General features: G+C 45.2%; 1 protein-coding gene across 1 annotated transcript; it reads left to right on the forward strand.

The window, feature by feature from the left end:
• Nucleotides 1-849: 849 nt before the first annotated feature.
• RNF126 (ring finger protein 126) lies at nucleotides 850-26801 on the forward strand. The gene is made up of 9 exons (XM_027859018.1): nucleotides 850-936; nucleotides 18055-18113; nucleotides 20403-20466; nucleotides 22423-22667; nucleotides 23096-23164; nucleotides 23267-23336; nucleotides 24221-24314; nucleotides 25232-25347; nucleotides 25459-26801. The coding sequence occupies exons 1-9, from the start codon at nucleotides 862-864 to the stop codon at nucleotides 25606-25608; spliced, it is 942 nt and encodes a 313-aa protein (XP_027714819.1). The 5' UTR covers nucleotides 850-861; the 3' UTR covers nucleotides 25609-26801.
• Nucleotides 26802-27132: the final 331 nt, after the last annotated feature.

Raw genomic sequence — 27132 nt, forward strand, 5'->3', positions numbered from 1 at the left:
ACCTGGGTTGAAGTTCCGGCCATGCCACTAACCAGTCTCACACTGGGCAGATTTCCATGACTTTGTTTCCCCATCTGCAAAAGGAGAGGGTCTGGTAAGATGATTTCTAAAACCTTGGTCCAGTCCTTTCTCTGGGTTTCAGCTTTCTCATCTTTAAAATGAGCGGGTTTGAGGGTACTGTGGTTGCTTGCAGCCCTATGCTGTGAGTGAATGAATGAGTGTGAGTCACCATGGACACCCTCTGGAAGGTGATGCTGAAAGGGAAAGCCCAAGCTTAGGAGTCACTGAGATAGCCCGATGCTGGGAGGCAAAAAGCCTGGCTTCAGATCCCTCTTTGGGATCCCTCCCTGGGAGAGGGAGCTGAGACCTCAAGATCTTTCTAATTATTTTAACCTCAGAGCTTCCTGGAGCTGTTGGAGACGAAAGACTCCCTGGGTCCTTTCCTCCAGACCTTCTCCCTTCCCCAGCCACGTGCTTTCTCTTGAGCTTTTCCCAAGGTCTTCCGCCAGGGGACGCACACGTTTGTCTACCGGCTCCTGTAAGGGACTCGGGCGCGCAGGCGCGTGGAACCTCCCTTCCATGTTTCTTGGTCCTTTCCGGCTGCCATAAGCGAGTCAGCAGCCTTGTTCCTGGCTACTTGCTCAACGCCTCGGCGGCACCGCCTATTCGAGCTCCTTCTACGCGTGTGTGCGCGTGCGTGCGTGCGTAGGGAGGAAGGGCAAGTAAAGCGAGTGCGTGCGTGCGAGCAATCTCGAGTAAAGCGTGAGTGCGAGCGTGCGTGCGTACGTGAGACCGGGCGGGCGCGAGGGCGCTGCGCGTGCGCGCTGGGGTTCCGGGGGGGAGGGGTGGGGGGGAAGGGAAATGGCGGAGGCTTCGCCGCAACCCGGACGGTACTTCTGCCACTGCTGTTCCGCCGAGATCTCCCCGCGGCTGCCGGTGAGCTCAGGGGTCGGGGACTAGGACCAGCACCGGGGACCAGGCTACCACCCCTCATCCCTCGGGTCGGGGCCTAATAGGCCCGAGTCCTCTGCCCTCCGCAGGCCTTTCCCATTCACCTCCTCTTCCCGGCCTGCTTTCTCTCCCCCACTCCAGACCTGCCCCTTTCCACGCCACCCTCCGGTCTGCTCCCTCCATCCTCAAGCCCGTCCCCTCCCACGTACCCCCACCCCGGCCTGCCACCTCCTGCTCCGTCCCTTCCCACTCCACCCTCCCTCCTGCCCCCCTCCTAACCCCGCTCCCTCCCACGTGCCCCCTCCTCCCTGCCCGGGCCTAGCACTTCCCTGGCCTGCCGGCTTCCTGCCCGGGGCTGCCCTCCCACGCTCCCGCGCTGCCTTCCCCTCCCCCACTGGTCTTCCCTCCCCCCGGACCTGCCCTTTCTCATCCCTCCTACCCCTCGCCAGGCCTGCCCACTCCCCTGCTTTCGCTCCATCATCCGAGGCCCATCCTTTCTCTTTCTCTTGGGCCCCCCTCCCCAGCCTGCTCTTTTGCTCTCTTCTAGCCACCCCTCACTCCTAGACCTTCTCCATCTCCTCCTCCATTCTTCCCTCAGGTCCTCTGGAAAGAGTAAGAGTGGAAGAGGAGTGGGGATGGCCAAGAACTGAACAGAGTGGGCACCTTGGGCAGCCCTTGCCTCCAGTCTGGTCTGGAAACGGTGGGAGGGCGGCTTAAAGGGGCTTCTCACTCCATCTCAAGACCTACCCCTCTCCGGGCCACGGGAGCGGGTCTTTTATCTGCAGGGGAGTAAGAGACGCGAGATGAATCAGCCCCCAGAAATGCTTAGGGAAGCAGGTGTGAGGCCTCGCCATCCAGAGACATTTTGCTTCTCTGAGAAGCCCTTCCCACCTTCCAGGCCTCCAGCAAATCGGTCCCTCAAGATTTATCGCTCCCCCCCATTCCTTTTTTTTTTCCCCCAGGCTGGGGCTTCCCTTCCTGAGTGCTCTGGCTTTTAAAAATTTGAAGTTGGGAGAGTCAAGGGTGTGAATAATTGCTTAACTTCTTTGAAATGAATGTGTTACAGTTTTCTAGTATTTCTCCAGAGACCTATCAGAACTTAGGCTTGGGGGAACTCCCTCACAGTGGGTGGTTGTGTTTCTCGGGGCATAAGGGTAGAGAAGAAGCCCCTCTATTTGGGTATCAGCCTTGGTGTCATCGCTGATCCATACACATAAGACTGATTTCTTTGGGAAGAGGACCAGTAAAAGGCTTGGAAAGATAGATGAGAAACAGAATTGCAGGCTTATTCACCAGTGTGTTGCCTATTTATGCCTGAGCTCTAAAAGGAGGGGAGTATTTCGTTTCCTATACTCTTTCCCTTCAGCAGTGTCTGAGGTTGAAGTGCAAATTTGCTTATTTCTTTGTTTTTATCTTTTGTCACCCCCTCCTCCCTGAGCCCCAATCCATCTCTCTTCCTAACTTCTCTATTTTTGTCAAGGACATCACTTTCCTTTCCATTACACGAAAGGCTAGGCACTTGGGAATACAAAGACCAAAACGTGAAACAGCACCTGCCCTCAAGGAACTTATGTTCTATTTACAGTAAAAGGCACTCTGTTATAGTGGCTAAAGCCTTGGATTGGAAGTCAGGAAACCCTGAGTTCAAATCTTGCCTCAGTCCCTTGCTATCTCTGACCCTGAGCAAATGACTTAACCTCTCTCTGAATCATTTTTCTCATCTCCGGAATAGAGATATTAATAGTAGGTATCATAGGGTTGTTGTAAAAATAAAATAACATGCTTTTGCAAATGAAAAAGCCATATTATTAAAAACCATAATATTAGCTATTATTAACGAGTGTGAATAAGTGAATATGAATTATGTACAAAGTAAATAAAAAGTCATTTTAGGGGTAGAAGAGGACAGTACTGATGAGATTGGGGAAGGCCTAGAAGGTGGCACTTAGAGAGGAGCTAAGGAGGTCCAGGAGGCAGAGCTGAGGCTAGAAGAGAAGTCCAGGCAGACTTGTGTAAAAGCACTGAGGGAGAAGATGAAAGGACCTCCAGGGAGAACAGCCATGAGGCCAACCTGGCTAGAATTCAGTGTGTTACGAGGAATAATGTGAGAATAGTCTAGAAAGATAGATTGGAGTCAGATTTTTTAAAATTTCATTGAATTTTTTTTTCAGTGAATGAACAAAAACCCTTTATAGCCTGGCTCCTTATCTTTCCCGTCTTTCTGTCCCTTACTTCCCTAGTTGTACTCTGATCCAGTGACCCTGGCCTTCTTGCTTATTTATTCCTCAAACATAACATCTCTCTCTCCTTCCTCATTTCTGCCTCATGGCTTCCCTTTCTAAAGTCTCACCATCTGCAAAAAGCCTTCCCAGTCTTACTTATCTTCCATCTGAGATTATTCCCAATTCTTTATGTGCATAGTTGTTTGCGTATCGTTTTCCCCAATAGACTGTGGAAAATTGTTGCAAAGATGCCAGTAGAATTCCTCGGCATCAAAAAGAAAAAAGGGGAATAGCATCTCAGAAATGGGAAATTAATAGTTACTAAAACATCATTCAGTGGTTATAACCATCATGCTTTGAAGGAACATGTTCATGGCTTGTGCCTCCATTCTAAGCTTTGTTTTTTATTTAGTATATTTCTCCTTGGGAACACTATGTTTTGCGTTTCCCAGTACTTAATACAGTTCTCGGCACATAGTAAGCCTTTTGAATATTTACTGATTGACTCCTGTCACTTCCCTTCAATTGAAAAAAGGGGGGAGACCCAAAAACCCTTGTAACAAGTATGCATTGTCAAGCAAAACAAATCCTTGAATTGGCCATGGCCAAAAGTTATGTCTTACCTGCGTCTTGAGTCCCTCACCTCTTTGAAAGGTGGGTAACATGTTTCATTATTGGTTAGAGCCAGATTCTGAAGGACTTAAGTGAAATGCAGAATATTTTGTGTTTTACCTTTAAGGTGGGGGGGGCCCACTGATACTTCTTTTTCAAGTGACATGATCAGACCTGTACTTTGGGTCTATAAATTTGACAGCTCTGTGAAGGCTGGATTGAATAAGGGAGAGACCAGAGGCTTTTGCAGTAGTTCACTTAAGAGGTGATGGTGGTCTTGTGAGGTGGAGACAGAGGGATGAGGGAGAAGACTAATGGGAAGGAAAGTGATGTCCTTGACAAAAATAGGGAAGTTAGGAAGAGAGATGGATTGGGGCTCAGGGAGGAGGAGGTGATGTGATAATGACTTCTGTTTTGTTCAGAGGATGCGTGGCCTGCTGGTTATCACCTCTCTTCCAAGGAATGTCCCAGATCCCAACAACCTCACCTAGGGAAAAATCCTGCCTCTAAAATAGGGATATTTCAGTCCATGTTTCTTTTCGGAATGTGGTTAAAGGAATAATAATTCTGTGGAATGATTATATGATGGCTGTGTAATACTTAGTCTGGTTTTTTTTAAAAAAAAAAGTTTCTAGCTTAAGAAATTAGGTTGATCAGTGTAAAATTTAAGTCCTTAAAATCCTTAGGAATATCTCTGATTCTGCTAGTCTGCAATTTGTTGTTGTTGTTTTTGCCAAGTTGATTCTTGTGTTGATGCCAACTGTGTCTGTTTTTTATAGTTGAATAGGTTGCAAAGTTGCAACCATGAGAGTTGAAATAAATGAAGTTTTACATCCTAATAAAAGGAATTGGATTTAAAAAGACTTTGATATCTACCTATTATCCCCATCAACATGTCATATATACATGTACCTGAGACCTTCAGGGCATGGGTTACCTTGAGTTATTCATGCAGGTCTTGTAGAACTAGCATATTTATTGGGTACTTGCTATGTTAGACAAGTAGTGGACTTTGACATAGGATTCACTTCTAGTTTGGGAACTTCGGAAAGGCTTCGTGGAGGTGATGGTATTGGAGCTAGGCCTTGAAGGTCAGATTCAAAGGGGAGAGAGGGCAGGCAAAGGGAAATGTCAACATAAGTGTAGATCTGAAGAAGTTCAGGGCATTTTTGGAGAATTAGAGGGCACTAATTGGTTTGAATCATGAAGTTAAGCAGTAATAGAAGATAAAAGTAGAAGACTGAGAACAGATTGTGGAAGGTGGTGGGTAGTATAGCAAGCAGCCATTGAAGATGCTTAAGGAGAAGAGGAATGTGATCAAGGTTCAGCCTTAGGGGGATTAACTAGTGAGGAGGGATGGAAGGGGAAACTTTCTTGGTGTGCTTCCCATTCGTTGGTAGGGTTTGGGATAAAATGGAGACCACTTAAACACAGAGTCATTTCGAGGCCTTGGTGGATACCAGAGTGCTCACCACTGTGGGGCGGGGGGAGGTGTCAGGCCTCCCATCGAAAGAGGCAACTGAGCTGATCTTTGCTTTTAAAGAAACTAAAGGTCCCAAGCCTTAGAGGTCTAGAGCCTTCAGGTCATGCCAATCTGGCTGGAATGTCGAGGATGTCTGGAGGAGGCATCAGCCTGCCAAGTGAAGGGGAAGCCAGACAGGATGAACTGATGTTTCAGCGCAGAGGCAGTAGGGGGCCACTGAGACTTTTCTTGATCTGCCAAGGGACCTGCATGGACCTGTGGGCTATTTTAGGATTGTCAATTTGGAGGATGTGTTGGAAAGCAGAGGCTGCATGAAAGGAGGGCAGCTTGCTATAGTAGATAGAGGGATTGGACATGGAACCAGGAATACCTAGGTTTGAATCCCCCTCAGATACACACTACCTGTATGATCCTGGGCAAATCATTTAACCTATCTGATCCTCAGTTTCCTCATCTGTAAAATGGGACTAACAGTACCTTTCTCACAGGATTATTGTGAAGATCCGAGTAAGATATAAAGCACTTTGCAAACCTTGAATCACTGTATAAAATATTAGCTTTTATTATTAAGGAGACCAGTTAGAAGCTGAAAGTAGTATTAAGACAGGGTTCTGGGGCAGCTAGGTGGCGTAGTGGATAGAGCACCGGTCCTGAAGTCAGGAGGACCTGAGTTCAAATCCAGCCTCAGGCCAAATACTTGACACTTACTAGCTGTGTGACCCTGGGCAAGTCATTTAACCCCAATTTCCTAAAAAAAAAAAAAGAAAAGAAAAAGACAGGGTTCTTTAGTCTTTAGTCAAAGTCATGCAGGTAGGAAGTAGCAGGATTTGAATCAAGTCTCCTGATTCCAACTTTAGTCCTCTTTCCACTAAACCAACATTAATGGGAGGAAGGTTAATGTAAATTTTCAAGTTGAATTTCAAAACTGGGTTGGTCTGTTATCATTCTGTTAGTAAGGTATTCTTTCCATAAAGCAAATACCAATCCCATTACATGAGCAGCTAGGTGTCAAAGTGGATAGTGCCTGTCGTTCCTAGAGTCAGGAAGACTCCTCTTCCTGAGTTCAGATCTGGCCTCAAGACACTTGCTAGCTGTGTGACCCTGGGCAAGTCACTTCACCCTGTTTGCCTCAGTTTCCTCCTCTGTAAAATGAGCTGGAGAAGGAATTGGAAAACTACTCCAGTATCTTTGCTAAGACAATCCCAGATGGGGTCATGGAGAGTCAGACATAACTGAAAAACGACTCAATGACAAAACAATCCCATCGCATCACAAATCCCCATCTCCCTCCTAGGCCTGGAATTCTCTCCCTCTTCGTCCCTCTCCTAGCATCCTTCATTCCAAGTGAAAATCCCACCTGATTTCGGTAAGGCTAATACTTCTGTGATTATCTCTAGTTTATCCTCCCTACATCTTGTTTGTACATAGTTTTTTGCATGTTGTCTGCCCTCTTAGACTAGTACTTGGCACACATTAGACACTTAATAAATACATGTGAACTGACTGATTGATGAATTTGCCAAAAATGTCAAGACCTGGGAAATTTAGAGTTCTTTGTCATAGAATTTGGCTCAGCAGTCTTTTTTCCCTCTCTTCCTCAATGTCTTTCCTCATACCTGGAGCTGTTAAAAATTGTAAAGGAAAGAGGTACATTAAATGGAGGTCCTGTGAGGAACTGACTAGAATACATTCATTCCATGAATTAAGGAATACCCAAAAGAGAGCCCCTTTGAGCATGAGTATGTATTTAATCTTACATAGTTCAGGCCACCATGGTCAGTAGAGAAGGGGTTTTGACTCAGCTGACATTTTTATGGCTTTTATATTTGGAGATCCCTTGTCCATCAGATGTTACTTGTCCTTCAGTTTTCTGCACAAATAATCCCTTGTATTTAAGGAAAAACTTTTAAGTTTTTCGATGTTCTTCCTCATCATTTACCTTTATTGTCAGAAAAACTCAACCCGGTATTATAGAAAGAGTCCTGGACATTATCTTTTCTGGGGAGAAGGAGGGGACTGGGACTACCTGTCTTCCCCCAGGCCAGGAGTACCTCGGTTACTCTGACTAGATCCCACTCTTCATCCGAGCAGGGGAGCTTTCATTCCTGTGTGGGCCATTTTGCTCCTGTGTAGGCAGTCTGGGTTTGTCGTGAGTCAACTGAGGAGGAGCTAATGAAGTTCTCCATCAGGGGACTAGAAATGGGTGGAAATTGCCATGGCTGCATGGTGACAATGGAGTAGAAAGAGCTTAGAACTAGAGAGCCTGGGATTGAGTACTCAGGGCTGCTCATTATTATTGCCAGCCTGACCTGGGGCAAGTCTCTGAACCTCGTTGGGGCTTAGCTCTTCCTCTGTAAAATGAGGGGTGTGGACCGTGTAGGCTATGGGATTCTTCCCAGCTCTAAAGTTAGGATGAATGTTAGACATGTGACCTGTGGCAAGTTATTGAAACTCTTTGGGTCTCCATTTTCTCTTCTGTCCAGTAGAGATGATAGTAACTTCCTCGCTGGACTCAGGGTGCTTGTGAAACTGAAATCAGAGAGTGTATTGGAAGGTACTTTGAGCAGGTTAAATCCCCGGTATGGGGATGTTTTGGAGAGGCCAGTTTTGGTTCTGTGTAAGGAAAAACTCATATAACAGTGAGAACTGTCCAAAAGCTGAACGGGCTGCCTCAGCAGAGAATGAGCTCCCCGTCACCAGAGACCTTTAAATGGAGGCTGTACTGTCACTTGCTAAAGGAGGCAGCATATTACACAAAGACTACCGACTTTGTGACTTTGTAGTCAGAGCACCTCGGTTTCAAGCCATTAGCATTGCTCTGCTCATCACTGTTACCTGGAGTGGGGCAAATCACTTCGCTCACTGGAGTTTTAGTGTCCTTATCAAGAAGAGCTTTGGACTGGGTGATCCTGAAGGTGCCTTTCTGTTGTAAATTTCTGAGTGTTATCCACAGGAGTCTCTCCCTTGTGGATGGTGTGTGTGTGTCACACACAGTGGTTCTTTCTGGTGAATTTAATGGAAGGCTGCTGGACCCCAAATTTGTCATCTAGTAGTGAGCCTCTGGGCAAACTTGTGTAAAGAGGATAGGTGATTTTCCCCCCTCCTCCCAAAGGCTACTAATAGAGGTATGTGGGATTTTCTATGGGGTTTGGCCGTGTATAGTGAGCACCCTTTCAAGAGGCCATAGAGAATGTGGTTGAGGCTGCAAAAGCTACAGTTCTCAAGATGGTATGCATTCCTTTGTTCCTCATCACTAGAGAATCAGGCCTTGTGATGTAATAAAATGAGCCTGAGCCTGGCCCTTGGGTTCAGATCTCAGTTCTAGCCCTGGATTTGTTACTTCTTCCTATTTTTGTGGCTTTAGGCAAGTTAGTCAATGAAGATTTATTAAGCACCTACTGTGTGCTAAGCACTATGCTAAGCGCTGGGAATAAAAAGAAAGGCAAATCAGTCCCTGCTGTCAAGGAGCTCTGTGTCTAATGGGGGAAACAGTAAGCTAATGACTATGTGCAAACGAGATATATATATAAGATAAGTTGGATGCAGTCAACAAAGGGAGGGGACTAGTATTAAGAAGTTAATGCAGAGGCTTCTTATAGAAGATGGGATTTTAGCTGGGACTTGAAGGAAGGCAGGGAAGTCAGGAGACAGATGAGAAGGGAGAGAATTCCAGGCGGGGGGACAGCTGAAAATGCCTCGAGTCAGAAGACAGAATGTCTTGTGCAAGGAACAGTGAGAAGGCCAATGTCACTGGATCACAGTATATGTGGGAGTGAGTAAAGTGTAAGAAAACTGGAAAGGTAGAAACAGACTAGGGTATGAAGGGCTTTGAATGCTAAACAGAGTATTTTATATTTGATCCTATAGGTGATAGAGAACCACTGGAGTTTATTGACGAGACTTGGTAACCATTTGGCGGTGGGGGATGAGCGATAGTGAGGAGTTGGTGATGATACCTAGGTTGTGAGTCTGGGTGACTGAGAGGATGGTGGAGCCCTCTACAGAGGGGAAGGATAATGAGTTCAGTTCTGAACACGCTGAGTTTAAGGTGACTATAAGGACATCCAGGTCAAGATGTTCAGTTGGAGATTGGAGTCAGGAGTCTCTTATCTGAACCTCATATTTGTCATTCGTAAAACAAGGTTTCTGTTTGGACACATGGGGACAATGATAGCACCTCCCTCACAGGGCTGACCTGAGCACCAAATGAGACAGCATATATCACAGACAGTAAAGCACTGTAGAAAGTGCTCACTATTATATGACCTGTCAGAGCCAAGGACTACATGTAGTTTGGGTCCGACAACCACTTTCTGTCTGTGGACCTCTGCTTTCCTGTCTGTAACACAGCTCACTCTGATCTACCTCAGGATGCTTTTGAGGATAAAGTCAGATACAGTAGTTCATTTATATTGTGTTTTACCTCTTTTTTCTTATTTGATTCTTTTATCATCTCTGTGAAGTTGGTAGTTGCCTCACTTTACAGATTATAGAATCATATGTTTACAGTTGGAAAGAATCCATAGGTAATCTAGTCCATCCCCCTCATTTTACAGATGAGGAAACAGGTGTGTAGAGGTAAAGTGACTTGGCCAAAGTCACACAGGTGAAGTAGCAGGATTGGGTTTAAACCCAGATCTGATTGTAACATTAATTCCACCACATGTACCATGATGTCTTTGCAATTTCCATCCAATCCTCCTACTCCCTTGAAGAAAAACTTGAGTAATTCCTTCTTATTTAACTAATGCCAAAACCATGACTAAAACCCAGTTATAGAGATGTATATATGGATTTTCAAGGAGGAAGAGTCCTTAGAGCTCAGTTTCAGAGCAGAGTAAGAGATTTGTCCAAGGTCACACTGATACAGTAATTCACATTTAATGAGTGGAGGTTATTGGCATTTGAACCAGGTCTTCTGCTTAGGCTGACTTAGGTGGTCTCAGGTTCCTTCCAGCTCCAGTAGCTCCTCCCCTACACTACATAAGGCTCTGTAAGATATTGAATTAGATACTAGAATAAAGATTGTTATCAGGAAAATATATCATTGAAAAAGAAGGTGGACAGGTCACATAGGGAGGACCAGGGATGGCTGGAGGACAGCTTGAGTGTTGGTGTCCTCTCTTTGTGAAAAGATTATAGAGAACGGCCTCCAGCGAGTTGAGTGGACTCCTTATGGCAACCCAAAAGAAAGGCATGGGAGTGACAGTAGTAAAGGAGAGGTTCAGATCAACCTTAGGAAAATGTATTGAGGGAGAGAGGAAATTGCTTAGCTAGGAGGGTCAGAGAAAGCTTCTGATAAAGGGAGTGAATTCTATATGTGGGCAGCAGCTTATGGCTAATGCTTAGAACCCCAAAATGCAGTATTAAGCATGGGGAACAGTAAGTAACTCAGTTTGGCTGGAATATGGAGTAATGCAAAATAAGGTTGAAAAGTTGAGTTAGAGCCAGGTGGTGAAGAGGAGCCTTAAGGCCAGACTCATCTGTCTGTATTTTATTCTGAAGGAATTAAGGAGTCAGCAAGATTAAAGCAGAAGCTCCTTGAGGGCAGGGACTATCTTTTGCCTCCTTGTATGCCTAGCACTCATCGCTGTGCCTGGCACACAGTAGGTGCTTAATAAATTTTATTGAGCAGGGGAGTGACCTGGTCATTCCTACCTGTGCTGTAGGAGTATTATGTGAACAGGTTTGTGAAGAGTGGGTGGAGAAAGGAGACGCCTGAGGTGTAGATTCCAGCTGAGTCCCAGTGGGCCCTGGTAAGGCTAGGTCAGTGGCGGTGGGAGTACAGAGCAGGCCTGGAGCCCAGCCACAGGTTAGTATTGGTTCCTCAGTGCCAGGCCCTGCTCACAGTGTTTGACGGGGGCACTTTTGGTAAAGCTGAATAAGCATGTTTCCAGCAAGTCAGGGTCTCTTCCCAGAGCATCAGCTTGCCTGTAACTGAAGCCTTCCAAGATCTCCAGCTCTCTGAGTTAGGCGGCTGGCAGGGACCAGCACCTTTTAAGAACTCTGGTGAAAATTAGACTGCCTTGCGTGCTGTGCCACCTTTTCATTGGCACAGGCTCGGGAGTGTTTCCCTGTGGAGACATGGCACCTGCCACAGACTGGCAAATCTTGTTCTCCCAGACTTTCTAGAAAGGATCTTGCCTGAAGCCAAAGGAAAGTGCTTCCATAGAATGATAGGATTTTTACTTTTATGGAATAATAGGATTCTAAATTCCTAAAACTAATTCCTAAGAACTGAACAGGAATTTAGAGCTCATTTAGCCCAACCTCTTCATTTTATGGAAGAGGAAACACTCAGAGAAAGGGGTTGATTTGCCCAATATCTTGCATATAGACAGTAAATTTAGATGCAGGATCCAAACCCAGGTCATCTGACACAAGTCCTCTGCCCATTTCATTATGGTACAGGTTGGGACAGAGACCACTAGACCCATGAGTTCATTGACATAGGGAACTTTTGGATGAGGCAATTCCTGCTGTCAGCACAGGCCAGCACCATGGTTCCAGTCGACAGTCTTAGAGGGTTGCTTGCAACACTGAGGGTCAAGTGATTTGTCTCAAGTCCCACAGACAGTTTGTGTCAGAGGTGGCAATTGAAGCCATGTTGAAGAAACATTCAGGAAGGAATGCCAGCTTCTTACCAAGGCTTGTCAAGTCAGCAAGCTTTAAGTGCCGGCCCTGTTCCAGGCACTGTATTAAGTGCTAGGGATACAAAGAAAGGCACAGAACAGTTCCTACTCTCCAAGGAGCACACGGTCTTATGGGTGAGCCCATAAAAACAGTTATGTATAAGAAGCTACATAAAAGATAGATTGTAGACAATCAATAGAGAGAAAACATTAGCATTAAGGGGGATCAGAAAGGCTTTTTGTGGAGTGTGGGATTTTAGCTAGGACTTGAAGCAAGCTGGGGAAGAAACGAGTAGGAGAAAATTCCAGCGATGGTGGACAGCCAGTGGAAATGCCCAGAGTCAGGAGACGGAGGTTCTTGTGCAAGGAATAGCGACGGAGGCCTGTTGTTACTCGATTTCGAGAGTATGCTAGGAGACTTACATTTGATCCTGGAGGCCATGCCATATCCCTGGATTTTATTAAGTAGGGGAGAGGGTTACCATGGTCAGATCTACACTCTCGAAAGGTTACTTTAATAGTTGAGTGGAGGATGGACTATAGTGAGGAGAGATTGGAGGTAGTGAGACCAAACAAATAGTCCAGACTTGAGGTGATGAGGCTCTGGACCAGGGTCATTGAAGTGTCAGAGGAGAGAAGGGACCATATACTGGAGATGTTACCAAAGGTCTAACCCACAGGATTTGGCACTTTTGTTGGATATAGGTGGGGATGGGTGAGGAGTGAAAGATAGCCTCAGGGACTGGGAGGGTCTTTCCACCTGGCCTCACCACAGCCTGCTTCTTTTTTTCCCCTCACTAGGCTGAAAGAGTCTGAACCTGGTTGTCTTTTCTCTTATCTTGACTATGTTAGGGGTTCATCCTCTAAGGTCACAGGAAATGGCATTTGTTGTCCACTCTTCCAGAGGTTCAGCAAGGCATTCTTATCTCTAAAGAGGAACCCATTTGCAGTTATGGGAGCTGTAGGCTCAGGTGCACAAAAGTTGGAAAATTGGGACTCCTTAATAGTAATTTAAAATTTAATTTATTCTGAATTTAAACATCAAAAAGATAGTGTTTCCATATATACAACAGAATACAAAGAGATTCCATGTAAAACTGTGAATCTACATTTTATTCTGCTTGCTTTTTAAAAGTTCATAATAAATGTCACATTATTTTCAAAATTGTCCTGCTTCTCTCTACTTTCTTCTCAGCTTCTTTCTTTTAATGGCCCCTTTTTTTTTTGCATCACTATTTCTTCCCTTTCTCTATCGAATCCCACCCCACTCCCAATTAAAAGTCGAGAGAAAAAAAGAAAAAAAAAATCTTGTAACAATTCCAACCACAAAACAAATATAGACAGTAGCCTAGTCCAGAAATGTATGTCCCTGTGCCTTTATCAGGAGGTGGATAACATGCCTTTTCCTGTGTCTCTGGAAACATTGGTGGGTTGCACTGATCAGAGTTCTTCAGTCTTTCACAGTTTTTCTTTACAATGTTTTTGGCCTTGTATACATTGGTGTTTTTTTTTTTTTGGTTCATCTCACTTCACTCTGCTGAGTTGGATGCATTTCTATACAGAATTCAGCCCCCCATGTGTATTTAACCCTTTATGTTATGTTTCAGCTAAAAATGGCGTTCCTCTGATGCATACCCCCCCCACCTCTTCCTCTTTGCCTCCTTTTCTTGGGACTTGCACAAGTTCCACCGGCTTCCTTCTTTTCACATCGGAGAGCTCCTCATTAGTGTGAATAATGAATTCCAGGGTGTGGTCACATGTGTGTCATATATTCCTTTTACTTTCCTTCTCTTTTGCCTTTTAAAGTGGTCAGAACAGAACCAATCCACCCTCTGTTTTTCTTATTTAATTCCCTCAATTCCTCTGAAAGACATTAAGGTTCAAAAGGTACTCTTATTTATTCTCCCTTTGTTAGGATGTTAACATTGTATCATATAGTTTGCATCATGCAGCCTTTTCCAGTTTCTCAAATAAATTTACTTTTCTGGGTTTCTCTTGGCTTGTGTTTTGTATTCCAAAGTTCCTACACAGCTCTGCTCTTTTCATCAGAAATGCTTGAAAGTTCTCTCTTCCATTAAAGGTCCTTAGGACTATTCAGCTTTACAGGTTAAGTTATTCTTGCTTGTAAGCCTATTTCTGTTGCCTTTTGGAATATTATATTCCAAGATCTCTTCTTTAAAGTAGAAGCTGCCAGGTCTTATATGATCTTGACTGGTTCCTTTGGTACTTAAACTGGTTTCTTTCTGGGTGTTTGCAGTTTTGTTTGTTTGTTTTTTTATGTGGGAACTCTGGATTTTGGACTTGATCTTCACTTTGCCCTTTAGTCTCATAATTCTAGGCACTTTTTCATTTATAATTTCTTAAAATATCTCTAGGATTTTTTAATCATTTTTCAGGGAATACAATAATTTTTAAATTATCATTCCTTACCTGTTTTCCCCAGTTTTTTTTATATCAAATATCTTATATTTTCTTGCAATATTTTTTCAGTCTTTTGAGTTTTAATATTTTTTACTTTCTCATAGAATCAGCGACTTATATGTAGTCTGTTCGGGTTTTAGGGAGTATATAACTTGCGCAAGAATTTTCTGTTCTGGGGGCAGCTGGGTGGTGCCCAGCTATAGAGTACCGGCCCTGGAGTCAGGAGAACCTGAGTTCAAATCAAGCCTCAGACACATTCACTAGCTGTGTGACCCTAGGCAAGTCACTTAACCACAATTGCCTCTCAAAAAAAAAAATAATAATTTTCTGTTCCAAGCTCTTTATTCTCCTTCCTAATATTTTTCCAGAGCTTTTATTTCATTTTTTTTATTGCTTGCTTCATTTCTTCTAGGTTTTCATGTAGTCCTTGTAGAAAATCCATTTTTTTCCTTTGAGTCATTGCTTGTAGTTTTTATGGTTAACTTCCTTTGGGGGGGGGGGGATGTCTAAATCAACAATAATGGTGTATGCTTCTTTGATTTACTCTCTCTAGCTTTAGTTCCAGAATTGAGGCTTTGTGCTAGGACTAGCCGCCCTCCCCCCCCCAATTGCACTTTTGCTGTGGCCGTGCTTGGTTTTGTCCTGGGTTCTTGTACTGACTTCAACCTCCCAGGGTTCAGGGCTCCTGGATCTCTCATATTCAGTGTTGGCTTTTCAAGACCCTTTTAGGACTGAGTGTTAGAGACTTCGTAGTCAGAGCTGTCCCAGTCTGAGTACTGAAGTGTTTCTCTGATCTCTGCTGTTCCTAGGGCTTCCAAGGATCCCACCCTGGGTCTCTCTGACCTCCCAGGGTTTTTTGGGGGGGAGTTTTCCACTTTTGCTACCTGCATTCAAGAGTCCTGTAGGCTACATGTTTCTCTGGCCCTTTGGCCTTACTGGGAGTCTGGGCTTGTTAGCTTTTGCTGGTGCACTGGCTTTGCTGGTGACCTCCTTTCCTATTGGTTCTAATTGACTTTTTGTGCATTTCTGGGGTGCAAGAATTCACTTCTTGTAGTTTCTTATTGGCTTTCTCAATCAGAATTCAGTCTGGTGCACATTTCAGGTTTTTGCTGGGGTATATATATCTTAGAGTAATTCCAAGGAGTATAGGGCAGAAAGACTTACTCTAAATTGTTTGAAGGCCTTATCTGGTCTGGCTACCATCAGAGTCCTATTGTGCAAACCCTTTGACTTTGGAGACTGAGCATTAGAACTGCCAAAATTGTGCATGTGTATTTTGAAAGTATTTTGATCCTTTAATGCAATGGTCAGGTCTTTACCCAGTCGAAATTTGAAGGACCAGGACTTCTGCTAACATTTCCTTTGCTACAGCAAAGTGTGTGGACTAGAAGGGCCACTGCATGGGATTCCCAACAACTGACATAGAGTGCTTGAGCTCATGGAAAACGCTCCAAGCTTAAAACTTGGCACAAGGAAATTGTATGATTATGGGTTGTAAAATTCTTTGTGTTTGTTTTTTCTCAGGCTCCTAAAAATAAGTAATAGCTTATGTTAATAGAATTCTTTGAGGTACTAAAATGCTTTACATCCATTTTTTCATTTGGTCCTTGGACAGTCTTGTAAAAGAAGCTAGGTAGGCCCCATTTATACAGTTGAGGAAAGTAAATGATTTACCCAATGTCACACAGCTAGTAAATATGGGAGCTTGTTCTTTGGATTTCAGGTCCATCATTCTCTCCATTGAGAAGCTCCCCTTGGTGCTTGCTGCATTGGAAGGAAGAAGAAGCCTTAGCTGCACTTTTCCTGGGCTAGCCTTGGTCCCTGGGTTTATAAACTAGTTATGGACAGGGTTTTATGTCTAGTTTTTTTGTTTTGCTTGGTTTTCTTGGATCAAAAAAAGCTCCCATGGGGCAGCTAGGTGGGGTAGTGGATAGATGTCCGGCCTTAGAGTCAGGAGGACCTGAGTTCAAATACAGCCTCAGACACTTGACATTTACTAGTTGTGTGACCCTGGGCAAGTCGCTTAATCCCGATTGCCTCACTAAAAAGCAGAAGAAAACAACAACAACAAAAAAAATACTGAGTTCCCTTGGGGGAAGGGCAGTTGGTAAAACTGTCAAAACTTTTGATTTCAGTGGTGTGGAAAATTCCTTCTGCTGCTGACGACTGGCATTTTATCTGTATTTATAGTCTTCTTGGGTACACTGTGCCATTAAGTGGTTTTGAGGTCCCACTGTGTCTCAGATATAGGCCCTAAACCTGGGGGTTGTGTGCATGTCCAAGTGGATGGATTTGATGAGGTTCTTAATGGTGATTTTTTTTTAATCGTCTTTAACAAGTATTTACTTAGTATTTTATTCAGTAAACATTTAGTGAGTGACCCTTATGTGCCTTTAGAGTTTACAACACACTTCACATTATTTGACAATCAGGAGCACTGATTGGGCTTCTGCATCTTTCTTAGCTTATAGGACTTTAAGAGGCTCCTGTAATGTCCCTAAGCCTGAGTTTGCTTCTCTGTCAGATGAAATCCTTGGACCCCCTGAGTAGGTCGGTGTTATTTTCCCTCTCTTAATCCAGCATTTATTCAACTTCTTCTGTGAAACCTCACTCTTCTTGATTTCAGGGCTGGCTCTTTATGTACTATGCCATGCTGCCTCTCACTTATTTTTTAAAATATTTATTGTGGTTGTTTCTAAAAGACCTTTCCTGCTGTATCTTTCCCCCTCCCAGAGGGCCATTCCATAAAACAAAGATTTTTTTTTTTTAATAAAAAAAGGGGGAGGGGATTAGCAAAACATGAAAAAACCCTGCCTCTTATTTATTGAACTCATTAGGGTTTGAATTGAGTAGATCTTACAGGCTCTATTTCTGTAGCACTCATACTTAACACAGTGTTTTTAGAACCATCATCTCATTTAATCCCTACAACACACCATGAAGACAGCAGGACAGCAGCTAATTTTCACTGTTTTATGAATAAGGAAACTGAGGCACAGAGAGGTTTGAATTACTTGCCCAGGGTCACACAGTGCACAGAACTTGAACCCGAATGTTCTGACTCACAGCTCAGGAAGGTACAGTAACTTCACGTGCTATCCTGGAAGAAGTCACTCCAGTGAATTGTCAGCTAAGGATCCAAAAGGACCTTGAAAAGCTGCAGAGAGAATGTCCAGAGGAGGCCGGCCAGAATGTCAGCCTTCCGTCTAGGTCATATGAGGATCAGGTGAAGAAGCTGGGCACTCTAGCCTGGACAAAATGCTCCCTGAGAGTACTGAAGGACTATTGTGTGGAGGAAAAATCAGACTTGTTCTGTTTGGTCCCCAAGGAAGAACTGGGACTAATGTGAGGAAATGGGGGAAAACTTGGTAGCAGAGCTGTCCAGAAACAGAATGGGCTGCTGTGGTATCCACCTCCTTGGAGATCTTCAGGCAAAGACTAAGTGGTCATTTGCTGGGTACATTTTGTGGGAATTCCTTTCATGTATGGGTTGAACTGACTGGGTGCTCAGATGCAGTGGCTTTGACCTCTTCAGACTACCGGGGTGGGCCCTCTGGCTTTGCTGAATGCCACTCACACTGGGCATTCCCACCTGCCTGTCATAACTGATTGCCATGTCCTCCATCAGCACGGAGGAGGGGGAAAAAACCAGCAGCTCAAGTTGACTGAATTCCATTGAAAGTCCACTAATTATCTTTGCCATTCACCTTTCTGTGTCTCTCTTCTTCTCCAGGATTATATCTGCCCAAGGTGTGAGTCTGGTTTTATTGAAGAGCTTCCGGAAGAGACCAGGTCATTGTCCTCCCCTCTGTCGAAGTTCCCAGTTTTGTGGTTTTCTTTCATGGCCTTTCCCAGGGAAGAGCAAGTATCCCTGTTTCAGGGATTGCTAAAAGACTCTTTCCTCTGTCCCTGGAAGCCAAAGCTGACCAGTTAGTCTCTCATCAAGTTCTGAAGAGGGCCCAGAAAGTTCTGGATTCACGAAACCAATAGCTTCTTTAATTCCAGAACTTTGTATATGCCTATAAATTCCAGAGGACCTTTTTTTTTTTTAGTGTGAAGAATCATTCTGTAAAACATTAAGATTCATGGGGTAGAGGGAGTAGAATTCCTTTCCCTTGACTGGTTCCAGAGGAAAGAAGTAAGTGAGGGTCAGATTTTTCTAATAAATACAGCTATCCGACAAGGAAAAGGGTCCTCTCTGGAAGGAGGAACCAGATCTCCCCAGCCCCCAGGGTGGGCCTGGCTGTATTTAGACTGAGACTAAATGGCCACTTCCTAGGTGTGCTCTAAAGGGAATTCTGCCTTGGAGATCGAGTTGAATCAGATGACTCCTCAGGTCCCTTTGGGCTTTGAGACTGTGTGATGTGTTTGACTTGAGGATGATAAGGGCATACTGTTGGTATCCACATTAGAAACAGTAAGAGTACAATAGTATAAAACTTATTGCTTCCCTTCCCTACCCCACCCCTGGAAGATCTTGTTCTTCAAGATAGACTTGGTCAGATTTCCCTTTTGAGTTTCTTTCTTAATGAAGCAACTTCAGCCAGTACACCAAAAAGTAACATAAGTTATTCCTGAAGTGTCCATTTAAGTCCAGGTGTAGCTGTCATCACGAGAAATGGGTGCACTTTGTGCTATGTATAGAAAAGTATATAAAAAGCTCACCTCAAGTCTGAGCTCCCTTCCCCCTTGGAAGAGGCTTTTTGCCAATGCTGCACCACTCCACCAGAACTGTGGCCTGACATTAGAACCCTCTGCACCTGTTAGGAGTCCAAGGAAGTGGTACTGATGGGGCAGCAGTGCCCTGCAGCCAGGCAGAGCCTGACCTTTCCTTAGCACGCCATAGTGACGTTGGTAGTGGAGACAGCATTAGCCTGGGAGTCAGGTCCAGGGCGCATGGCTCAGCTCTGCCATTACCTTGTTGTATGACCTTGTGCAAATCGCTTTCACTTTCTTAGCCTGAATTTACTCATTTGGCAGTGAGTAGATTGGACTAAATAGCTAAAAGTAACACGCTGCCCTTCAGAAATAAATCAGGGGGAGTTAGCAGACAGAAGTGAGACAGACACACACGTTGCCGCACACCTCTCTGAACTTGGCCTTGCTTTCTTTTTGGTCCCCTTCAAGAAGAGCAGGGACGTAAAAAGTGCTAATGTGGGTAAAATTGGTTGTCTACGTATAGCTGGTAGATGATATAACTGTTAGTCACCTTAGATTAAAAATGGATGCCTGCCAACAACGGAGCAGGCTTTCCTTGGCCTTTTGGCAGGGGGTGGGGGTGGGGTTTAAGCACTAAATGTTTTTCAACCTTTTCCTAGGACTGACTTAATTGGGTGCAAGGCACTCTTCTTTTAAGTGGACCTAACACTTGACATAGTTAGAAATAGCATTGCTCATGAGAGTGACCATTCATTTTTTATTGAAATGACCTTACCTTAAGTTTATGATGTGGAAAAACATGATTGCTTCTTCACTTAGCCAAAGGACTGTCATATAAAAGAGAGAGCAGATTTCTGCCTGAGGTGGGGGGAGGCAGGAAAGGGGAGAACTGGTATCATTGGGGAAAATAATTAGGAGGCACTTTCAGCTCCATGTAATAACTTCCCAGCATTCAGAGCTGACTTTTAACTAAATAGACCTTTTTGTGAGGGAGTGATTTCTCCATCACTGTTTATGTTCAGGCAGAGTCTGGATGACCTTGTTAGGGGCATTATGGAGAGACTTGTGCTGATGGGTGAGGTGGACTGGATGCCCTCGGGTCCATCTCAGTTCTGATTCTATAAAATTTAATTACGTAAATACACAGACAACAAAGAATTGAACAAAAATGAGGGGAAAGACCATGGAAAAATAAGAAAGCATACTAAAAAGGCCAAAATAATTGTGTCCAGGCCGAAGAAGAAAAGAGCTGTAGTGTTCAAAGTGGTAGATGTTTGCGTGGGGCTAGTATTGGGTATGATTCCCATCATCCCACAGCTCCTGCTGCAGATGCAGGGAAGGGAGGGGAAGAAGGAGAGTTTCAATTTGCCCTGACTTGGTATTTTCATAATCCCTTCTAACATGTGATATCATTCTCCTCAGAAATACTGAAAATAGTTCCAGCTCTGCTACAGCTCCCACGGATCAGAACAGACAACCGTTTGAGGTAAGTAGGAAACTGACACCGCCTTTTCTCCCCTCCCTCCCCATTCCCCCCAGCTTCCTTCTGACAAGTTGGCCAGCATATGCGTGCACACACGGACATATGCATGTACATGGACATGCATACATGTGTGTACACACACAACACATAACACTTCCTCCCCTGAGGGAAGAGAAGTGTCCGGTCATCCAAAGTCACCCACTCAGAGCCAGCACCTGTATTTTCCCTAGGCATCATCCTCTGAGAATGGATCTCTGTGTCTTATATCAGAGTTTGGCTAAGTGACATCTAAATCCATGCATCTTTCAAAATATATCTTTTTTTTGTTTTTGTTTTTGTTTTTTTAAATATTTCTATCAGGACCAAGATTCTTCCGCAAGAAGAATCTCTTGCCATATTTAACCTCTTAGGCCATTATTGGAACATTTCAGGCCCGTGTGTGATACCTTGGGCAACGTTTGATGTTTAGTGGTTTTAATGACTTGGAATTCGAACCTCAGCCCTGATTTGTCTTTGTCCTCTTATCTACTCCTCTCTGTCTCAGGGAGAGACAGCTCAGTATAGTGGAAAGAACCTTTGATTTGGAGTCAGGAGAGACCTGGATTTTAGTCCCAGCTCTGCTACTTACCTAAGTGTGAGACCTTGAGCAAGTCACTTCCTTTCTCTGAGCATGAGTGGATTATGAAGTGCTTTATAACCATAAAGTGCTATAGAAATGTGAGCTGTTATTGTTATTTCAAGGCCATAGGACCCTTTTAACTATGGCCACCTCCATATTGCCACTATCAACAGATATAGTTGGACACCTACTTTGTATAGGTGCTGGGGAAAACACAAAAGGATAATTCGTAGTCCCTATTCTCGAGGGACTCATAATTTACTTGGGGAGATAGAACATAGACACAAAGGCAAATACTGTGTGTAATAGGTGTAATGTCCAGTGAGATTCTGGAAGAGCTCCAAAGAGGAGATCATGGTTGAACTGGGCCCTAAAGAATGAGATGGGCTTAGAGTGGGGTAGAGAAGACTTTGTAGGAGAGGTGGAGGAGGAGATGGGGATGCAGAGAGAGCTGGGTGAAGCAGGGATTCACGGGAGCAGAGTTGGAGGTAGAGATGTGTTAGGCATCCTTAGGCATCAGTGCATTTGCCCTGTTTGCCTAGAATGAAGGGGTCAGCATGAGTGCAGTTGGAGTAAGGTCAGCAGCCAGGTCAAAGGTGGTTTTGCAAAAGTGGGAATGGAGCATAGACTTCACAGGTTTGATCTGGCACAATTTCCAAGCCCCTTGCTGTACACCAGCAGTCGGACAAGCAGGCCTTCTTAGATTGTGTCTTTGTGTTCCTGCCCACAGAGTTGCCTTAGGGTAGTCCATTGGTCTGTTTTTACCCTCCAAACTACTTAGGAGTCATCCTCTCTGTCAGGTCTGAGCCCGGAAGGGAGGGCCATGCATGCAAGGGAGCCACGGGTATTTAGAGCTCTGTGGACTGGACCTAGATTAGGCTTAATTGAAGGTTTAGGAGGGCATGATGACTGTCTTCAAATATCTGAGGGCAGGATCCTCATGAGGAAGAGGAATTAGGCTTGTTCTGCATGGTCTCAGGTCCCAGAAGTAGAACCTGCAAAACCACCAGGAGGCAGATTTCCAAAGATGAACACTATCTGTCAGTGATGTGGGGGACCTGCCTTCTGGAAACAGCTCGTGCCCTGTGCCTGGAAATGGTTGATTAGAAACCAGTGATGATCACCTATCCAGAAGATGGAGGATCATCCCTTTCAGGCTTTGGATTAGGGGAGCTTCCAAATCCTTTTCAGCTCTTAAGATTCAGTCATCTTCCTGTGTCAAAACACAGTGCTTTATATATTACAGGCACTTAAAACATGTTTGTTGGGTTTAATTTATTGTTAAAATGATCGCTACCCCACCAGGCTCCTCTCACCTAACCTTCTCTCCCCCTCTGTAGAATGTGGATCAGCATTTATTCACCTTGCCACAGGGCTATGGCCAGTTTGCCTTTGGGATTTTTGATGACAGCTTTGAATTTCCCACATTCGGCTCTGGGGTGCAGTCTGAGGATGCCAGAGACTCGGAGAACAGGCGGGAGAGAGAACACCAGTCCCGCCACCGCTATGGCGCACGGCAGCCACGGGCCCGCCTTACTGCACGGCGCGCTGCAGGCAGGCATGAAGGCGTCCCAACGTTAGAAGGGTGAGAATCGGTGCTCAGGCAAAAATTTGCAGTGATTCCCAACAGTTCGTATAGTGTCCCACCTTTGGGGTGTACAGTAATAATAGTTTATACTTCTATAGCACTTTCCAGTTTTCAAAAACACTTTACATTTGTGATGACATTTGAGCCTACAGCCCTCAGAGGTAATCAGGGCAAGTGTTAATTTTCCTATTTTGCCATTGAAGAAACTGAGGCCCAGAGAGAGGAAGTGATCTGGCCAGGATCATATGGCTGGTAAATTTCAGACCCAGGACTTGAATCCAGGTGTTGATTCCAAAACCAGTGTTCTTTCCATCATACCACATTGCCTTTCCTCTTGGTTTCAAATGTTCAGCCTTTGAGAAAGGCTCTTTTGGCTGCCTTCTCTTTTTAATCTGATTTTTCCTTTGCTGTTTTTTTTCTTTTAGGATTATTCAGCAGTTGGTCAATGGAATTATTGCACCTGCAACAATACCAAACCTGGGATTGGGCCCTTGGTGAGTCAAGAAGTATCAAATATGAGCTGTTGGTGGCTGCGCCTCTCTTCTTCTCTCCCTCAAATCCATTTTAACTTTCAATCTTTTCTCTCTGTTCTCAAGGGGTGTTTTGCATTCGAATCCAATGGACTATGCGTGGGGTGCGAATGGCCTGGATGCGATCATTACACAGGTAAAAGGCAGTCTCAAACCCTGTGGCTTGTCTACCCACTGTGGGAGGCAGTGGGGGGGCACACTGAGTTGGCCAAGCTTCTCACTGGCTTATGGCTCTGGGCTTTCTTTGGGGCGTGGAGGCCAAATACCCAGGAGCCTTCTACAGCTATGGGATCTTAGGACAGGCAGAGATCCCCACACTGAACTTCCTTCTTCATCCCCCAAACTGAAATCCTTTCCTGTTCCTTCTGTGGAAGGAAAGTGATTGTTCAGATACTGCTGTGTTCCCTCATGGTCCCTCTTATCTTTGGTAGCTCTTCCTTTAGGAAAAGTTCTGTTTGAAAACAAATGACCTGAACCCTTTGGAATTCTCCTTGCAAAACTACCCTGGCTCCTGAGAAGTAGCCCCAGGGTCTCTCACAACTTCTTTTCATTTGGAAGGGCAGATGGTGGCCCTCCTCTTCTTTATGACACCCTGGGTAACTAGAGGCTGGGCAGGGGCCAGTTTCAGTGGGTGAGATGAGCAGCAGATGCATCCCAAACTGAATTGGAAGAGTCAGCTCAGCCCTGTCCAGCTGATCGTGGAAGCGCACTCCCCTGAGCGTGAACAGAATAGTGTTTTGTTTTGCTAGGCAGGCTTTCCCAACAACTTGGGCAAAGGAGACATGGCAGATTGTAGGGCTTTGGCAGGCAATCTGTCCTTGCTTTTCAGAGCCCAAACTGACTCCAGAAGGGCCCAGGAAGAGGCCTTCCCTGGGATTCAGGTGGCAGGATTGCCTCAGTTACTGTCCATGGCCAAAAGCAAGACCCCAGACACACTGAGCTCAGTGAACTGATTTCTTCTGGCAAAAGAAGCTATGCCCCAGACCAGGGATCTCGGCACTCTCGCCTCTTGTCTTTCAGCTCCTTAATCAGTTTGAAAACACCGGTCCCCCACCAGCAGACAAAGAGAAAATACAAGCCCTTCCCACCATACAAGTCACAGAGGAACACGTAGGTAGGTACTGCAGCCTCAGCCCTGAGAGCACGGGTCAGACCTGGCTGAGGCTCACGCTTGACTGTGTGTGGCCTTGGGTGAGGTCCACTCCCCTTTTTGTACTCACGTTTTCTCACCTGTAAAATTCAGTTGTACTGAGAGTCTGGAGTCTCACACACTATGGTGTGTGATCCTTTGGTCTGGAGCTCGGTTTTCAACCGTGACAGTGTCGGGGTTAGTTCACTGGGGCCAGAAGCTGGAGGAGGCCATTTTTAGTCAGTTGTGTGTGGTTCTTCTGTCTCCCTTGACGTGGAGTATGTTGCCCTTTTCCCTGTGCTCTCTGGTAAAGCAAGGTTAACACCTCACTGACTGAGATGTAATATCTAGTTGTATTTTGAGATACCCAAATACAATAGACCCTTCCTAATAGAACATTCCTATAACATCCCTTTTATTTGCTCCCAAGATTTTCAGGACAGATGTCTGTGGGAGAGTCAGCCTACTGGATTGGAAGAACGTGGGGCTTGGAATTGGGAGACTTGTCTTAGTCCTCAGCTGCTTTTCTCCTTCTGAGCCTACTTCTCCTACAAGGGTTGGACCCTTTTCAAGAGGGTTGGATCTCTAAGGTTCCTTCCAGCCCTTACGTTCTGTCATTGGCAGCTTCCTGGGGCTCCTCAAAAGTCTTCATTGGCTTGACTTAGTTTACATAGAGGAAGTCAGTGGTGGTGATTTTGGAGATAGATTGAGGGAGCTTTTATTTCAAAATCAACACCTCCGCCGGTTGTCTGGGAGTTTAAAATGGTGGTGTTGAACCACCCTATAGAACAATAAAACTGGGAAGCCAGCGAGGAAGTTTTGGGGGATTGGGGTGTTTTGTTTTGTTTTTAACCCCGGGAGTCTGAGGTCTCCATGCTATGTCTCCTCCTTGGTGCTTTCAGGTTCAGGGTTAGAATGTCCCGTATGCAAAGATGACTATACGCTGGGTGAGAATGTCCGACAGTTACCTTGCAATCACTTATTCCACGACGGCTGCATAGTTCCCTGGCTGGAACAGGTAAGTTGGTAACCCTCTACATGAAGAATCTTCGGCATCCTAAAGACTCACTTGCATTCAGATATGAGCTCTAATTCTTTTTTTCTCTTTCCCACTCTCCACTTCTCAAAGCATGATACCTGCCCAGTGTGTCGGAAAAGCTTAAGTGGACAGAACACTGCCACAAATCCCCCGGGACTGACAGGAATGAATTTTTCTTCCTCCTCTTCCTCCTCCTCCTCCAGTTCGCCAAGTAACGAAAACTCAACAAACAACTCGTGAATCTCACCACCAGCCAGTCCAGCCAACCACCCCCGACCTCCTTCCCTCTTTCCCCTTTGCCCCCAACCCTGCCTTGTCCATTGCCCATCTGCTTCCTGGTCAGAGGGAGCAGCTAATCTTCCCCCACCCCCCACTGAACCCAGGAGACAGAGTGGGGGGGGAGGGGGAGGGGGCTGGAGAGACCCCAAGACCACCTTTTTTTTTTTTCTTTCCTTTTTCTTTTCTTTGTTCTTTTTTTTTTTTTTTTAAACAAGCTTTGGAAGCACCAAAGGCCTTTAGACCTTTCCCCCCTCTCTACCCGCCAGTCCCCAACTCATCTGCCGATTCCAGGGAAGCTTTGTCTCTCCTGCCAATTGATGGCTACCACTGCGCTGGCTTGCAAAGCCCCCAGGTCACATTAACTGTGTTTCATCAGTCTGGATCCTAGCAGGTACCAGGTTGTTTGAAATGAAGGATGGATGTGGCTAGGCCATCTCTATGGTGTGGATTTGAGATACTTTTCATTTTCCCCTTTCTCCCCAACAGCCCTGCTAACCTTTGTAACCCCTCGGAGGGAACATAGACAATGCTCCCAGGTGGGAAGGCCGGTGGAGTGTGGCTGTATTGCCATCCAACATGCGAACTGTCCACTCCCCCTTCAGCTGTCCTCTCCCCCATCATCCTGTCTGTCTTTATAACCTCGCCCTCTAATGCTCAACAACGGAAAGGGTTTTTATAATTTTAAATTATTACTGCTATTAAATAAATGGACATTTTAGCTCAACAAGAGGTGATGCATGATTTGTGGAAAACAGGGTAAGACTCCTAGGGCAAGTGTAGCCCAGTTGTCGGCTGCCAGCCCAAGAGGCTGTCATTCCCCAGCCTCCACCATGCCTGGCTCCCAGGAACAAAGCCAAAAACCCATTTGGGTCTGGCATTCAACCTCCTCGCAACCTCTTCTCCCTGACATGTCTCCCGTTCCCCAGTCATCCCTTCCCCTTTGCCCCTACTCTCCTGCCTCACTGCTCGGATGAGCTCAGAATTATGTCGAGCACTGGGACTGGGACCACAACAAGGACCAGCAAAAAGAAACTGCCCTAGTGGTCAGTTGCTCTTACAGATTTTTTTGTTTTGTTTTGTTTTGTTTTGTTTTTAAAGAAAGAAAGAAATGTGTATCTTGAAAGCTATTTAAAAATACAGCTACTTCAAAACGAGAAGCAGATGCTTTGGAGTTTTCCTTAGACGCCAGCTCCTTGTCAAGCCTGGTCGTGTTGTGTGTGTTTGTCTCGGGCCCATCAGGCCATCTCTTCTGATGGGGCCCTTCTGCCTTCCCTGGGTGTCTCTACCCTGACAGGAGTCAAGGAGCCTGTTTGCATGCAGGCAGTCCCTCCCCAGTCGTCTAGTTCTGCTTAAGCTGAACAGAGTGGATTTGGTAGACTAATATTTCCCTGTCTCCACACTACACCACAGACCTGCCTCTCCTACAGCAAAACGTGTCTAGTCAAGTGCTTGGATGGCAGAAACCCTGGGAACAAATTTACCACC

The sequence above is a fragment of the Vombatus ursinus genome, unplaced genomic scaffold (genome assembly GCF_900497805.2).
Source record: "Vombatus ursinus unplaced genomic scaffold, bare-nosed wombat genome assembly UNPS02000546.1, whole genome shotgun sequence".
NCBI lineage: Eukaryota > Metazoa > Chordata > Mammalia > Diprotodontia > Vombatidae > Vombatus > Vombatus ursinus.

Excerpts from the sequence above, each read along its gene's own strand:
- RNF126 (XM_027859018.1), top strand. The coding sequence starts at position 862 with ATGGCGGAGGCTTCGCCGCAACCCGGACGGTACTTCTGCCACTGCTGT. Across the intron at positions 24,315-25,231 it reads AGTCACAGAGGAACACGTAG|GTTCAGGGTTAGAATGTCCC; the intron begins GTAGGTACTGCA and ends TGGTGCTTTCAG. Across the intron at positions 25,348-25,458 it reads TAGTTCCCTGGCTGGAACAG|CATGATACCTGCCCAGTGTG; the intron begins GTAAGTTGGTAA and ends CACTTCTCAAAG.